Here is a 17,914-nt window from a genome sequence, read left to right as displayed (position 1 = left end):
ACAATCACGGAGTACTTACAAGCAGACACAGTGTGTAGACAGAAAAGGGAGAACGGCCGCATTTTGGCTTAAAAACTGACGATAAAGGTGAAGCTATAACACTGAAACGCCCTCAGGAAAAGGTGCTTTAAAACATGGTTAGCGGCTAATGTCCATCCGCAAACGGCAGTGTTTTAGCTACTTCTAAATCACTAATCCTTGCCTCCATGGCGACAAATAAAGTGAGTTTTCTTACAAGTATCATCCCTGCAGGACGAGGAATAGCTAAACATGCTTCACTACACACCGTAGGAGGATACAATAGCTCACCGGCGTCACAATGTACACAAATGCCATGGGTGGATCTACACCTGACATCCACTGTAATGATACCAAGTACAAGAGCGTATCTAGTCAATGCTACTATGATTACATAAATATTTTGTATTGACACAAAAAAAAAAAAAAAAACATTTTAAATTCATATTATGTTTATAAACTCAGGAAATACGTCCCAGGACACATGAGGACTTTGAATATGACCAATGTATGACCCTGTAACTGCTTGGAATCGGATCAATACCTAAATTTGTGGTATTATCCAAAACTAATGTAAACTATCAAACAACAGAAGAATAAGTGATTATTACATTTTAACAGAAGTGTAGATAGATCATGTTGAAACGGAAAACAAGCAGATATTAACAGTAAGTGAACAAGTAAATTAATAATCAATTTTTACAGCTTATCCTTTATAATTTTGACAAAATAATAAAATGATAAATGACACAATATGTTACTGCATACGTCAGCAGACTAATTAGGAGCCTTTGTTTGTTTACTTACTACTAAAAGACAAGTTGTCTAGTATGTTCACTATTTTATTTAAGGACAAAATTTTTCTTTATTTGCAATAAGAAACATGTGTATAATGTACCCTAAGATTTGTTGTTAAAATAAAGCCAATAATGCCATTTTTGTTGTTGTCCCTTTTATTTAGAAAAGTATCGAAATACATTTTGGTATCGAGACAACCCTAATGCATTGATTTGATCGCTGACCATAAAGCAACCCGTGCCACCATTCAGGTAACCATCTATGGTTAAGGTAAAAAAAAATTAATGATTAATCTACATATATACATGATTAAAGCAATAATCTATTGCTTAATCACGTGCGTGAACTTGTTATTTTTGACTGTACTAATTTGTATAGTACAGTATTTCACTCCAACCAGAATTCAATTAGATGTGCAGGTTTTTGAGCAATACAGATACATGGCAAATAATTAATTCAATATTAAAAAAATGTTGTGCAAAATACAAACATTTACAGGTTTTCCTAATTAGAACTCTTTCCTGCTTAACTTCAACCTTTACAGTCGGTGGGCAGCTCTCCAACCTTTGTCACTATGAGAGATTCTACTTTGACAAAAACAAAGAAGAGGCAAGCTATTTGCGTTTTATTTGCACGAGCAAATTTATTTACAAAGCACATGTTAACTCACATTTTACACACAGTAGTATGTGTGTAAAATTATGTGACAACATCTAGGTGTATAAATGTTGGACTTTTGCAGCTAAGCAGGTGGAACCAGCAGAATATTTGGTGTTGATAACATTTGCATAGATGGGATGAGTTGGTGGGTCCAGGTTTGATTGGTGACCATCAGAGAACGTCTGTGCTGGATTTCTCTTCATAGACCGTAGTTCTTCTCTAGTGTTGACGTAAACGTTTTCCTGTGTGACAAAAAAAGAAAAATATGTGTTAAAAGTTAAAAAAGACACTTAACGAATAGTCTATATGGTTTTACGTGCAGTAGTAGACTGTAGTGGTGTTCAGTTATTGGAGCCTCTAGTATTGATACTGATCCAATACGATATCAGCCCAAATCAGAAATACATGCATTATTTCTTTAGTGCGGAATGTTAAAAAAGGCTTGAAAAAGTGAAAACACTCAGGGTCTGATCTACAAAGAAAAAAAACAAGTGCTAAATAGTAGAGATGTCCGGTATCAGTTTCAAAAAGTAAAATGTATGACTATTTAAAACACCGCTGTACAGAGTGGTACACGGACGTAGGGAGAAGCACAGAGCGCCAATAAACCTTAAAGGCACTGCCTTTGCGTGCCGGCCCAGTCACATAATATCTACGGCTTTTCACACACACAAGTGAATGCCATGCATACTTGGTCAACAGCCATACAGCTCACACTGAGGGTAGCCGTATAAACAACTTTAACACTGTTACAAATATGCGCCACACTGTGAACCCACACCAAACAAGAATGACAAACACATTTCGGGAGAACATCCGCACCGTAACACAACATAAACACAACACAACAAATACCCAGAACCCCTTGCAGCACTAACTCTTCCGGGACGCTACAATATACACCCCCCGCTACCCCCTACCCCCCAACCCCCAACCCCGCCCACCTCAACCTCCTCATGCTCTCTCAGCGAGAGCATGTCCCAAATTCCAAGCTGCTGTTTTGAGGCATGTTAAAAAAAATAATGCACTTTGTGACTTCAATAATAAATATGGCAGTGCCATGTTGGCATTTTTTTCCATAACTTGAGTTGATTTATTTTGGAAAACCTTGTTACATTGTTTAATGCATCCAGCGGGGCATCACAACAAAATTAGGCATAATAATGTGTTAATTCCACGACTGTATGTATCGGTATCGGTTGATATCGGAATCGGTAATTAAGAGTTGGACAATATCGGAATATCGGATATCGGCAAATAAGCCATTATCGGACATCTCTATTAATAATACATCTCCTATACTGTATGAATATATGATATTATGAAGGATGGGAATCTTAGTGAATGAATTCCTTGGAATAGCTTGCCATTTTTCTTCAACGATTCCCTTAACAATTATTGCGGGGGAATGGCGTCATTTACGCAACGTGCGTAGTGAGGTCAGATAGCAACATGGAGGGCGCTTGGGCAGAAGAAGCGCTCCGAAGTTTGCCGACATTTTACAACGAAGGATTCCAAGAGCACTACTGCTAATAATTGCAAGGTTGCTATTTTATCAAGAGGAGGACAGACGATGAATGGTTTCATCAAACCTATTTGGGTGATGTTCGGTGGGCCAAAATGAAACGTTTGTTTACATGTGGCCCCACCAGTTGAATAGCCTTGCCCTATGTAAACAGCTCATATTATTGCAGTGGAACATCCAAAATCAAACACCATTAAAAAGTTGTGTCATCTAAAGTTGTAATCATGATGTGTTTTATTACAGTGGTTGACTTCTCTTTACAATTAGAGTCAAGAATGTTTGCAGCTTTGAGCGTTCCACTGGGTCTCCTTTATTCATTGCTTTTAAATATCTGACCGTTGCATACTTTCACTAGGCCAGTCATACCATGTTTGGGTACACATTGCTATTTGCAATACTTCTCAAGTACAAACTCCAAAACCAGTGAAGTTGGCAGAATACAATGATTTGCAAATCCTTTTCAACTTATATTCAATTGAATAGACTGCAAAGACAAGATATTTAAAGTTCGAACTGAGAAACTTTTGGGTTTTTTTGCTAATAATCATTAACTCAGAATTTAATGGCAGCAACACGTTGCAAAAAAGTTGGCACAGGGGCATTTTTATCACTGTGTTACATGGCCTTTCCTTTTAACAACACTCAGTAAACATTTGGGAACTGAGGAGACACATTTTTGAAGCTTTTCAGGTGGAATTCTTTCCCATTCTTGCTTGATGTACAGCTTAAGTTGTTCAACAGTCCGGGGGTCCCCGTTGTGGTATTTTAGGCTTCATAATGCGCCACACATTTTCAATGGGAGACAGGTCTGGACTACAGGCAGGCCAGTCTAGTACCCACACTCTTTTACTATGAAGCCACGCTGTTGTAACACGTGGCTTGGCATTGTCTTGCTGAAATAAGCAGGGGCGTCCATGGTAACGTTGCTTGGATGGCAACATATGTTGCTCCAAAACCTGTATGTACCTTTCAGCATTAATGGCGCCTTCACAGATGTGTAAGTTACCCATGTCTTGGGCACTAATACACCCCCATACCATCACACATGCTGGCTTTTCAACTTTGCGCCTATAACAATCTAGATGGTTCTTTTCCTTTTTGGTCCGGAGGACACAACGTCCACAGTTTCCAAAAACAATTTGAAATGTGGACTCGTCAGACCACAGAACACTTTTTTCACTTTGCATCAGTCTATCTTAGATGAGTTCGGGCCCAGCGAAGCCGGCGGTGTTTCTGGGTGTTGTTGATAAATGGCTTTCACTTTGCATAGTAGAGTTTTAACTTGCACTTACAGATAAAGCGACAAACTGTAGTAACTGACAGTGGTTTTCTGAAGTGTTCCTGAGGCCATGGGGTGATATCCTTTACACACTGATGTCCCTTTTTGATGCAGTACCGCCTGAGGGATCAAAGGACCGTAATATCATCGCTTACGTGCAGTGATTTCTGTTCCCTATTAGCCTGTTCACCTGTGGGATGTTCCAAATAAGTGTTTGAAGAGCATTCCTCAACTTTCTCAGTCTTTTTTGACACTTGTGCCAGCTTTTTTTAAACATGTTGCAGGCATCACATTTCAAATGAGCTAATATTTGCAAAAAATAACAAAGTTTTCCAGTTCGAATTTTAAGTATCTTGTCTTTGCAGTCTATTCATTTGAATATAGGTTGAAAAGGATTTGCAAATCATTGTATTCTGTTTTTATTTACAATTTACACAACGGGCAAACTTCACTGGTTTTGGGGTTTGTATTTTTTGTTTCAGTTTTCTGTTAAATAATAATTTTATTAACATTATTTTAGAGGGTCAAGCGGTAGAAAATGGATGGATGGATGTTTTAGTCTGTGACAGAAAATATTTAAAGTGCATTAAAATAAATACATTCTTATTTAGATTTTTGACCAACTTGAAACATGTGATACTAAAAAAATAAAATAATGATAGAAATAATAAATAATTGCTAATTGATCAACAACATTAACTCAGGGGCACAATAAGTAACACACTTTAATCTACAAAACAAAAAATGAATAAAACAATTTGGGCTGATTTTTATTTTTGTTTTTTAGTGCACAGCTTTTCAAAGTGGCGAAAAGGAAAAGTGGTAGAAAATACATGGGTGGCTAGGTTTGAAGCATGATAGTGCATGATACTGATAAAAAGCGCCCGCCCCACTATTTGAGAAGAACTGGTTATGAGTGAGCGCCCAAGCAAGGCACACTTCCCCTTTGAAAAAGATGGCCGTTGCACAAAACGATGACACACACACACATACAGTAAGTGTAAGCGCACAACATACCCAAGAATACCGTATTGTTCGGACTATAGGTCGCAGTTTTTTTCATAGTTTGGCCGGAGGTGCGACTTACACTCAGGAGCGACTTAAGTGTGAAGTTATTAACACATTCGCGTAAAATATCATCCATCCATCCATTTTCTACCGCTTATTCTATCTGTGTTGGCGTAAAATATCAAATAATATTATTTAGCTCATTCACGTAAGAGACTAGACGTATAAGATTTCATGGGATTTAGCGATTAGGAGTGACAGATTGTTTGGTAAACGTATAGCATAGGCTGACCATATTGTGAAATCCCAAAATGAGGACACATATATGCGTGCCAAAGCCGGGACTAGGTGAAAATTTGCCAATGATACTCGAACTTGCTTTATAAATAATATATTTTTTTAAATAAAGCGTTTTTTCTCCTCTGTTAACAGCAGTGTTGGCGCTAGGAATTTTCAAAATGGGGTCCCAAGGACCCCATCAAGTCATAAAAATGGGGTCCCACAGTAAATTTTTGGGGTCCCACTTTTTTGTAAGCGTTTTGAAAACAAATGACAAATGTATGCATTATCCTGTTATATCGCACATTCTATATTGTGTTTTGGAAAAAGGTTGTCATAAACGTTACTTAATTCATTAAAAAAGATAATACAAAAGAAAACAAATGTGTATGCCTATGTAAATGTATTCAGTTATACAAATGCATTCACTTTCTTCTTTCCTTCATGGATCTAAACTTTACCACTGCTGCTAGTTTTTTCTATGTTTTTATTTATTAAGCTGTAGGTGTATTTATTTCAGTATAAAAGTGTAAAAAGTGTTTTGCTTGGGTCATGAAATGATGATAATAGTGTGCCAGGGCATACATACATTTTATATTTAACGCTTAAATCTCTGGAGTCTACATCCACTTCGGATCTATTCCTCATTTCAAAATGTTTTAGTTTTTTTTATGTTGTTTTTTTGTGTTTGTTTGTTTTCCGCTCTTTTTTGTCAAACAAAGCTATGTTTTTTATGGCAAACACACAAAATATGCAAAATCTTCCACCAAAAATATTTTTCAAAGTGGAGTATTTGATGTGAAGTAATCGGAACCTTGGATAGGTCAACAATTCATAATAACATTGATTTTGATTCAATATTATGTTTTGAGCAATGACAGTTTGAAAGAAAAAAAACAGCTTTGTTTTATTAGTCAACATTGCAATTTTTTCTAAATTACATTTCACCTTTAAGCTTTTTTATTTTACTTTTGATATGTTTTTGTTCATTTTAATAGTATTTTTTAGAATGTGCCGTGGGCCTTTAAAACATTAGCTGTGGGCCACAAATGGTAAAAAAAAAAATTAAAAAAATGTATAATCTGCGTCCTTTCTGATTTCAATGCGTTAAAAAGACACAAAAAGTGTGTTAACGCCAACACTGCTTGACAGTATAACAAAATAAGTCACACTTATATTCTGTAACATTCACAGTTTTGGAAAAAAAAAAGTGCAGAGGTAGAAATATTCAAAATAACCTCTTGTATATAATCTAAACATAAATAATGCCTCAAAACAAGTTAATTACATTTAAACAAAAAACAGCAGACGAGCTCTCGCCCTGCACAGCTGTTTTGTGCTTTGTAGTGTCGATATGGGCTTGTAGATCGTTGGCCCCTTTATTTGCCACAGATACACACATTCCTGCTTTGCACACAGTGCATTCTGCCTTCCATGTGTCACGGCCAGGACGAAAACACGAATACTTTTCCCGCAAATCATCCGTGAAGTTGCATTTATGTCTCTCTCCACCTCTGTGTCTCTGCCCCTCCCTCACGAATGTTGCTACGTGCGCGCACCTTCAGTTTTTTTTAACCCCTTCTTAACTTAACCCTGAACGTACTTTGAAAATACACGCAACCCTAATTCAAAATGCCGGACATTTGAGGCATTTAAGAAACCCCGCCCGGACACCACCGCAAAAGAGGACATGTCCGGGGAAAAGAGGACGTATGGTCAGCCTAGTATAGCATGTTCTATATGTTATAGTTATTTGAATGACTCTTACCATAATATGTTACGTTAACATACCAGGCACGTTCTCAGTTGGTTATTTATGCGTCATATAACGTACACTTATTCAGCCTGTTGTTCACTATTCTTTATTTATTTTAAATTGCCTTTCAAATGTCTATTCTTGGTGTTGGGTTTTATCAAATACATTTCCCCAAAAAATGCGACTTATACGGCAGGTGCGACTTATACTCCGGTGAGACTTATACTCAGAAAAATACGGTACTATAACTAATGCAATTGCTTCTCCCAAGTACTATATGATAACGACAGAATGTGTTGTTGTTTTTACCTTTATTTACTATTTATTTTAAGGATCTCTTTTGCAAGGCAGTCCTGCCACACACATTGATACACCAGGGTGAATTGCACTGGGAGCAAGGTGGTGTAGTGTCTTGCCCAAGGACACAACGGCAGTGACTGAGATGGTGGAAGCTGGATTCGTACTGGGAACCCCCAACTTTCTGGACGACCTCTCTATCATCTGAGCCGTATGATACAACCCCTGGGAAATTATGGAATCACCAGACTTGAAGGATGTTCATTCAGTTCAAAACTATAGTCATTCAAAACAACAACTTTCCGGCTTTAAGAAACACTAAGAAATAAAGAATGTGAATTGTAGTCGTCAGTAACAGTTTTATTTTTAAGATCACGAAAAGTGAAAGAGATGGAGTCATGAAAAAATACAACAAAAAACAACACATTAGTACTTTGTTGCACCACCTCTGGCTTTTATAACAGCTTGCAGTCTCTGAAACATGAACTTTCCGAGTGACAAACAATATTCTTCATTGATCTTGCTCCAACTTACTCTGATTGCTGTTGACGGATCAGCTTTGGACCATTTTCACCCCAAATTTGCATTTGGATTGACGTCCGGACTATTGGCAGGCCATGACATTAACCTTATGTATCTTTCTTCAAGGAAAGTGTTCAGTTTTTGCTTTATGGCAAGATGCATTATCATCTTGAAAAATGATGTCATCATCCCCAAACATCCTTTCGATTGATATCAATCAATCAATCAATGTTTATTTATATAGCCCTAAATCACAAGTGTCTCAAAGGGCTGCACAAGCCACAACGACATCCTCGGTACAGAGCCCACATACGGGCAAGGAAAAACTCACCCCAGTGGGACGTCGGTGAATGACTATGAGAAACCTTGGAGAGGACCGCATATGTGGGTAACCCCCCCCCCTCTAGGGGAGACCGAAAGCAATGGATGTCGAGTGGGTCTGACATAACATTGTGAAAGTCCAGTCCACAGTGGATCCAACACATCAGCGGGAGTCCAGTCCACAGCGGGGCCAACAGGAAACCATCCCGAGCGGAGACGGGTCAGCAGCGCAGAGATGTCCCCAACCGATGCACAGGCTAGTGGTCCACCCGGGGTCCCGGCTCTGGACAGCCAGCACTTCATCCATGGCCACCGGACCTATGCAACTCCCCCTCGCAAGGGACAGGGGAGAAGAGGAGAGAAGAAAAGAAACGGCAGATCAACTGGTCTAAAAAAGGGGGGGTCTATTTAAAGGCTAGATTATACAAATGAGTTTTAAGATGGGACTTAAATGCTTCTACTGAGGTAGCATCTCTAACTGTTACCGGGAGGGCATTCCAGAGTACTGGAGCCCGAATAGAAAACGCTCTATAGCCCGCAGACTTTTTTTTGGCTCTGGGAATCACTAATAAGCCGGAGTTCTTTGAACGCAGATTTCTTGCCGGGACATATGGTACAATACAATCGGCGAGATAGGCTGGAGCTAAACCGTGTAATATTTTATACGTAAGTAGTAAAACCTTAAAGTCGCATCTTAAGTGCACAGGAAGCCAGTGCAAGTGAGCCAGTATAGGCGTAATATGATCAAACTTTCTTGTTTTTGTCAAAAGCCTTGCAGCCGCATTTTGTACCAACTGTAATCTTTTAATGCTAGACATAGGGAGGCCCGAAAATAATACGTTACAGTAATCGAGACGAGACGTAACGAACGCATGAATAATGATCTCAGCGTCGCTAGTGGACAAGATGGAACGAATTTTAGCGATATTACGGAGATGAAAGAAGGCCGTTTTAGTAACACTCTTAATGTGTGACTCAAACGAGAGAGTTGGGTCGAAGATAATACCCAGATTCTTTACCGAGTCTCCTTGTTTAATTGTTTGGTTGTCAAATGTTAAGGTGGTATTATTAAATAGATGTCGGTGTTGAGCAGGACCGATAATCAGCATTTCCGTTTTCTTAGCGTTGAGTTGCAAAAAGTTAGCGGACATCCATTGTTTAATTTCATTAAGACACGCCTCCAGCTGACTACAGTCCGGCATGTTGGTCAGCTTTAGGGGCATGTAGAGTTGGGTGTCATCAGCATAACAGTGAAAGCTAACACCGTACTTGCGTATGATGTCACCCAGCGGCAGCATGTAAATACTAAAGAGTGCAGGGCCAAGAACCGAACCCTGGGGAACTCCGCACGTTACCTTGACATAGTCCGAGGTCACATTGTTATGGGAGACGCACTGCATCCTGTCAGTAAGATAAGAGTTAAACCAAGACAAGGCTAAGTCTGACATACCAATACGTGTTTTGATACGCTCTAATAAAATATTATGATCGACGGTATCGAAAGCGGCGCTAAGATCAAGAAGCAGCAACATAGATGACGCATCAGAATCCATCGTTAGCAATAGATCATTAGTCATTTTTGCGAGGGCTGTCTCCGTAGAGTGATTTGCCCTGAAACCGGATTGAAAAGGTTCACAGAGATTGTTAGTCACTAAGTGTTCATTTAGCTGCTGTGCAACAGTTTTTTCGAGAATTTTGGAAATAAACGGAAGGTGGGAGACCGGTCGGTAGTTTACCATGAGGTCAGGATCGAGGTTAGGTCTTTTGAGCAGAGGATGAATAACCGCTTTTTTGAATGCTAGGGGAACAGTGCCGGAGGAAAGTGATAAGTTTATAATATTTAACACTGATGGACCTAATAATACAAACAGTTCCTTGATAAGTTTCCCAGGAAGTGGGTCAAGTAAACATGTTGTTTGTTTTATCCCACTTACACGCTGTAATAATTCCTCTAATGTTATTTCATCAAAAATAGAGAGACTATTTTGGAGGGCAGTATCCGTCGTATATACAGTCGTATTTGTGTTAATAGAGCCCAGTTGTAGCTGGGATGCGTTGTCTTTAATCTCCTTTCTAATGAGTTCAATTTTCTTATTAAAGAAATTCATAAAATCATCTGCCGAGTGGGTGGAGCTACTGGGAGGAGTCCCTTGTTGGGTTAGCGATGCTACTGTACTAAACAGAAATTTAGGATCGTTTTTGTTGAGGCGGATGAGATTTGAGTAGTATTTAGCTTTAGCTAAGGTAAGCATGCGTTTATACGTTATTAAACTATCACTCCATGCTTGATGGAAAACCTCAAGTTTAGTCGCGCGCCATTTGCGTTCCATGATAGAATAAGAAAAGTGTCCAAAATGTCAATTTAAACGTTTGCATTTATTGAAGATGTAACAGCCATCTGCCCAGGGCCATTACTGACATGTCATCAATGACTGTGGACATTTACGTGTTTTCTTCAGGCAGTCGTCTTCATAAATCTCATCAGAACGACACCAAACAAAGCAAATTTGCGATTCATCACTGAATATGACTTTCATCCGGTCATGCTTAGTCCATAATTTATTATCCTCAGCCCAATGGAACCTAGTTTTTTTTCTTTTAAGGTATTAATGATGGCTTTTATTTCCCATGTCCTTCAGTTATTCCAAACCCAACTATTGGGTTGTGCAGTTTAGCGCTCCTTGACCCAATAATTGGTTAAAATTCATAAATTCTACTGCTGGTTTGTCCTACTCCTTCCCAACTACTGATCGAAATTATTTTTATTCCATTAAAATATACTCAAAAGCAAGATATGAGTGACATTATTTTTTACAAGAATTGCCGTGTATGGTCATAGTAGTTCTATACAGCATGCTCAAATATTTTCATGTACATAAGATGTGCGATTGTAAATAATGTTAATGGGATTAATCCTTAATAAAATTCCCTTCAAGAAAAAAGTACATTTTTAATTTTTAAAAAAAAAGGCCTTTTACCCAGAAATGTGTCACTCATTGAAAGACAACCCAAAAATAGTTCATAGTTTTGAAAACCCAGAAATTGAGTTAAAATAGTACCCTTATAACCCAAAAAATGGATTGCTCTTCATAAAAAGAACTAAAAAATTTAACCCATAAATTGGGTTATCAAAATAACCCAGCATTTTTTTAGTGTGTGGGAACACGAAAGTGTCTTGTTTTACCTCTTCGTCGACGACATTGTCTGCACTGTTGCTGATAACCGCTTGTGGTTTCACTTGTGATCTGCACTTCCTGAAGGTCCCAGCAACCACCAAGGTAAAAAGCACCGCACCTGCCCCAGCAATACCATACCAAAGAGCAGCTGATCAAAAGAGAGAAAATAAGGGTAAGCCATTGTAAAAGTTAGAACGTGTCGCCAAATTATATTCACATTAAAGGCTACAACATTAGTGCACACATGCAAATAAAATAAAATAAATAAATAAAACCATAAGTTGCTCTTTTTAACCATGCAGCTTATAAAAGTATGGCTGTATTGCAAATAGTTAAAAAAAACAAAAACAAGCAAAGAAACTGATTAGGTGTGTTATTGTTTGTGCTACGCGCCATCTTTTGAAGAAGTTCACTCACTGCAGGTACGGTTGTGCTGCATTGCCCTTCTGTTTCGACTAAGCTTTTAACCGGAAGCACAAGCGCCGTTCCATCTTCTAGCCGTCCATAGCGTTTCTGCTCGTTTGGATTCTTCATTCATCACTCCAAGCGACGTTTTTAAGTTTTACTGTATAACTAAAATTGTTTATACTTACTAAACTCGCCATGCAGCAATAGATGATATATGTCTATTACCTGACCACTTCTATGTTAGCTACAGTACCTCTCTTCATTTATAATGTATATTTTCTGCTGTCTATTTTATGCTGCCTTTTTTTTTTTGCTGCAGCTGTTACATATACTGTAATTTTGTACATGGTATTTGGGATTTGTTATATATTGTATATATTATATACAAAATTATATAATATTATATAATAGTATATAATATTATATATTACATAATATAATAATATAATATAACAGTATATATTATAGACTGTAAAAATAATATGTAAATAGTACATATATGTTATATATTATATTGCTACTATGGTACATTTTTAGTCTACTTTATACCTGCATTATCCTTCCCATCCTTACCCTTTCCATCCTTTGTAACTGAGCTACTGTGTGGAACAATTTCCTTTGTTGATCAATAAAGTTTGTCTAAGTCTAAGTCCAAACCATTCACTGTGTAATGTCTGTAGGACTGTTTTCATGCATATTTATACATGCTATCGTAATGTAATGAAGCTAGTGTTGTTGGCATTAGCTAATATGCTAACACGTTTACGGGCGTCTTTGTTCATATTATAGAATAGAATAGAATAGAAAGTACTTTATTGAAATTCAGCACCACAGTTCGCTCACAATAGACAGTAATAATAATAAATAATATAATATATATAATATATTATATATATAATTAACTTACAATGCCATTCTTTTTGTATTGTTTCAGTTTTGTAAATTCATCACAGTGGACTATGAGTCCGTTTCGCTGACTGGAGAGCGAGCTTCCACAGCCAGTGGGTCCATGATGATGACGTTTTGTCCGATCAGCCGTTTTACTGCCATGTTACAGGCATGTATATAAATATTTACAAAATATTTCCATGTAAATAACTCATTACACACTGTATATACCCGTGACTTATAGTGGGAAAAAAAAAAGTTTCTTCTAAAAGTTAATGGATGTGCGCTATAATCCGGAAAATATGGTTTAAATATATATATATATATATATATATATATATATATATATATATATATATATATATATATATATATATATATATATATATATATATATATATATATATATATATATATATATATATATATATATTTCTAATTTCCGGCAGGTTGGTTTATTCAAATAACACATTCCACATAAAGTGGAAAAAAAAAAAAAAAGGGAAATGTATATTCTATCACTGTAAAGTGCTGTATTGCAAATTGTAATGAGATCTGATCGTCTTCAATAGTCGGTCTTAAACGCAACTTTTTCACCCGACCTAAGACCACTTCTGTTTTGTCTCTCTGAGGTTATCTTCACATCCTCTACCTCTATTCACTAATGGGGAAAAAACAACTAGTAATAGCGATAAAGAAAGATTAATAATAAAATCTAGGTATGAAGGCCCTCTTGTTGACCAGTGTTTTACTGAGTCTTTCGGTTAAACAACATTTATTGTGAGTCTTTGCAGGCCCTGAGTACTAAGGAACAACAGGAAGGTTTTCTTCACAACTGCACAATGATTAAATCCCACAGTTTTACTCGTAGCCTTCGTTTTTACGGTATCGTGTGGTGTGGTTTATTTGTGTCAGACATGCCTAACAAGTTACATTAGGAACATACTGTACGTCAATATGTCTGAAAAGTAGTAGGAAGAAGCAAAGTTTATATTTTAATCTTGCGCCTTCTCCACACCAATAATTCAATAATTCCATAACTTTGATTTGTTTACATTTTGTTCACTTCCTGTGTGAAGTAAAGGAAGGTGTTGAAAACAAATACCAATAAGAATAATAAATAAATAATTTCAAACAAACATATTTCAGACAAATGCAGAAAGTAAATGTGACTGTGGAACCAAAGCATATTCAATACATATTTTAGACAACAACAAAGGGTGTTAAAAGTAGATTAAAATCCTCATCATTATTAAAAAGAGAGATATAAAATGTTTAAAACAAGGATACAAATAGGAATAAATTATTTAAAGTTACTGAAAGTGAATGTATTAACAATTATAGATGGATAAGAGTAAGTTAGAATAGTAGGGACAATACATAATGACAGGAAAAGCAAGGACAGTGGGCTCCATTCAGCAACCGTTCTTAAGAACACATTTTGTTCTTAGACCCACTTACGAAGTTTTTCAAGAGATTTTTGTATTCACCAATGTTTTCTTAGCAGGGATTTGTGCGTAGGCAAGAACAAAATCTATGAGTGCTCCAGAGCACTCTTTGGGAGGCCTATTTGTTCTTAAGTGTGACAAGTTCCATTGTCTAATGTTAAATTAATATCATAGATAGATATAGATATAGATATAGATAAGACGACAGACAGACAGACAAATAGCAAAATGAGCAATATATAGACATTTCAAAATACCGGGTGCGTGTGCGCGCACACACCCACACACACACACACACACACACACACACACACACACATGCGCACACAATGGCAATGCTTTTGCTGCTACTGCAAGATGCCGCAGATCGTGCCCTGGGGAGGGAGCGGATATTTCACGACCATGTCAACCTATTTGCCCGAAGTGACGAATATTTATTTGAACGCTTTAGGCTATCGATAGCAGTCCCCCCTTTCTTAAACTTACGTTTTGACATGATGTATTTCGTCTGCGGGATAATACGAATTTCTCTTTTGTAATCTGTTTGTGTTTTCTCCGTGTGTTTGATGTTTGGCTTTTCCGCCGGAATTTTGCCCTTATATGGGGAATTAAGGGCGTTTACCTATGCAAATTATGGTATTAAGTAAGGGCTTTTACCTATGCATATTGGGGAAATAAGGGCGTGTTTATATGCAAATTATGATAGACATGCACGCGCTAACCATTTGGCATTCAGCAACTTAAGAACAGCAGGTGGGAACAATTTGGGCATTTAGAAACACGTCATGAATTTGAATGGACTCCTCTTAGGAAGAAAGATAAGAGGAAATGTTAGGAACTTATTGCTGAATGGGGCCCATTGAGACTAAATATGAACACTACTTGGACTGTCATAAATAAAAAATATTAGACATATTGTGTCTATGAATGTTCTCATTCATCCAGGTCATAGTCAGGGCATTCAACTGGACTGTTTGGTTCCTTTGTCAAACAAACCAAGGAGTCCAGTTGTGATTAAATGAATGCCCTGAGATAGACATATTGTCTTTTCAGTCATTTTATTTTATAAATGTATAGCTGCTGTATGACTTAAGGCAGTGGTTCTCAACCTTTTTTCAGTGATGTACCCCCTGTGAATTTTTTTTTTATTCAAGTATCCCCTAATCAGAGCAAAGAATTTTTGGTTGACAAAAAGAGATAAAGAAGTAAAATACAGCACCATGTCATCAGTTTCTGATTTATTAAATTGTATAACAGTGCAAAATATTGCTCATTTGTAGTGGTCTTTCTTGAACTATTTGGAAAAAAAGATAGGTTTTTATTTATATTTATAAAGGATTTTTGAATTGTTGCTATTTTTAGAATATTTTTAAAAATTCTCACGTACCCCTTGGCATACCTTCAAGTACCCCCAGGGGTACACGTACCCCCATTTGAGAACCACTGACTTAAGGGACTGAACTAAACACATTTAATTGATGAGTTTTTGCTGACTCCTGGCGTTTTTTTTAATGCTGTTCGTTTTTTTCATTTTGGAAATATATTATTAATAAATATCTCCTATATGAAAACATTACTTGTCATATGTATTTTCTTGCATTTAGATCACACGCATGAATGCACTGCTGTTGTGACGGTCCACCACCACTTCCCTAGGTGTGCTAAAATAGTTTCTGTATTGCTCTACAGATTGTGATTCTATATTGCATAAATGGTGTTACATACTGTATTATAGACGTGTGCTGTCATAGTTCAACAACATCGCACACAGGTTGGACAGCACAATAACATGACTGCAAAGGGCACATAACACGCAATTTTACAGTTTGCGCACGCTATATCACTTAGATCTTGTAGACCTGTACTTTGTGGACGCCGTAAGTTTTTGCTGTCGTCCAGCATTTTGTTTCTGTTTACTTTGTAGCCAGTTCAGTTTTACTTTCGTTTTGCATAGCCATTGCCTTTTCCTTCCCCTTTCCCTTTTGTTCATTTTTGGTTTAAGCATTACATACCTTTTTACCTGCACGCTGCCTCCCACTTTGGTCTGCATATTGGGATCACAACAAACCATCCTCGTCTCACCCGACACATTCCGACTTTTACAAAGCAATGAACTACCTGCTGCCACCTACTGACATGGAGTATTACGTGGATACCCTGCTGAGTTCTACACAACACAGACACTAAGCAACGGCCCATTATTTGCAGATTATAATTATTGATTTGCAAAAACTATTTTTTGGACCAATTAGGTGAAGTTGCATAATTTCCCAGGGCACGGTTGAAAAACACTGTTTTAGATGAAGGCAGGTACTTAAGTTAAATGGAGGGGGCTAGAATCCGTGCAACTGCAGAGGATTTTCACTTGCGTGCATGAAAGAATGGAACCCTAAGGGACTAAATGAAAGCAAACATCCAGAGCCTGTCAGGTAAAGTAAGGTATCATATAGAAAGATGCTAGTCGGTGAATGGTTCGTCTTGAATTAAACCTTCTTACCTGTAGGCCAGTTTGCACCCAGGTCCATTTCAGGTGTTGTTTGCGCAGAAGTGTAAGTGGTCCAATATGTGATAGACCTGATCAGTACAGATGTCGTTGTATGGTCTCCAACAGCCGGGTGGACTCCAACAGCTGTATGGATCATGCCATTTAATAAAGAGCAAACGGGGTTAAAGTAATTTAATATAAGTAACAAAGAAAGACCTTTGACTTGTAGCTTCATTTCAATGTAGGTGTCGAACCCGAGCCTTTCCACAGCGCACCAGTAAGTCCCCGAGTCTGACAGCTGGAGTTGCTTAAAGGTCACATTGAAGACTCCATTCCCCGCATCATCCAGACATAGTTTACCTTTTGTGGCTCTTTTTCCAGGTTGTACTTGAGCCACTATGTCCTGCTGGGTCTTGCACGGATCCCTGCACAAGTATTTAGTTGACTGAGATGCATATTGGTGTTGGCACTGGAAGGACACTTCAGCTCCTTCCAAACCTTCCACATTGTCAGCCACTCCCCCAGTCCACGCACCTGCTAAATAAAACGTGAGTAACAGCATATTAGATTTTAGCCCACCACATTCATTCTATATCCTACATATGGAGTTGACGCCAGGCTTTGAAAAATTCTTACCGCACAGAAAAAAGGTGGCCACGCGTATGCGCCATATTCCGAAGCGCCTGCTGTTAGTGGCCATTGAATCTTACCTGATCAGGGGGGTACTCTCCGTGCACACAAAGAGAAAGGAGGCTTCCTGAACTTGACTTTAAAGCTGCGGTGAGAACCTGCCCAGAGAAGAGCTTCCTCATGTTCTCGTTTATGGCGCTCTCTTTTGGCTCAGACACGAAGGTGCAGCCAGATGTGTGTGCTTCAAAGTGCCTCACCTGCATTCCTGTTGTGTGTCTATTACACACAGTTGCAGGATATTGGACTATATCATGGGTACCCAAACTACGGCCTGCGGGCCGGATCCGGCCTCCCAGCATCCAAAATCCGGCCCACGGGAAGTCCCAAGTTTAAAAAAAAAAGTATTTTATTTTTAT

At 37.9% G+C, this 17,914-nt stretch overlaps 1 protein-coding gene across 2 annotated transcripts; it reads right to left on the bottom strand.

Annotated features, from left to right (window-relative positions):
• Window positions 1-1,036: 1,036 nt before the first annotated feature.
• On the bottom strand, window positions 1,037-17,603 carry LOC133639460 (CMRF35-like molecule 1). Of its 2 annotated transcripts, none has more exons than XM_062032763.1 (5): window positions 17,505-17,603; window positions 17,085-17,402; window positions 16,881-17,012; window positions 11,648-11,787; window positions 1,037-1,718 (listed from the first exon to the last, which is right to left on the bottom strand). In XM_062032763.1, the coding sequence occupies exons 1-5, from the start codon at window positions 17,566-17,568 to the stop codon at window positions 1,530-1,532; spliced, it is 843 nt and encodes a 280-aa protein (XP_061888747.1). In that variant the 5' UTR covers window positions 17,569-17,603; the 3' UTR covers window positions 1,037-1,529. The 2 variants fall into 2 exon arrangements, with proteins under 2 accessions (XP_061888747.1, XP_061888746.1); XM_062032762.1 differs by having other exon boundaries at window positions 17,085-17,405; window positions 17,505-17,600.
• Window positions 17,604-17,914: the final 311 nt, after the last annotated feature.

This window comes from Entelurus aequoreus, linkage group LG22 (genome assembly GCF_033978785.1).
Source record: "Entelurus aequoreus isolate RoL-2023_Sb linkage group LG22, RoL_Eaeq_v1.1, whole genome shotgun sequence".
Lineage (NCBI taxonomy): Eukaryota > Metazoa > Chordata > Actinopteri > Syngnathiformes > Syngnathidae > Entelurus > Entelurus aequoreus.
This window is presented reverse-complemented; position numbering and strand designations above follow the sequence as displayed.

What these genes read in the sequence shown, in the direction of transcription:
- LOC133639460 (XM_062032762.1), bottom strand. Translation starts at nt 17,568, where the DNA reads ATGGCCACTAACAGCAGGCGCTTCGGAATATGGCGCATACGCGTGGCC. An exon ending in GGGTGCAAACTGGCCTACAG is followed by an intron (nt 11,788 to 16,880) that starts GTAAGAAGGTTT and finishes TCTTTTGATCAG; the next exon opens with CTGCTCTTTGGTATGGTATT. An exon ending in ACAATGTCGTCGACGAAGAG is followed by an intron (nt 1,719 to 11,647) that starts GTAAAACAAGAC and finishes TTTGTCACACAG; the next exon opens with GAAAACGTTTACGTCAACAC.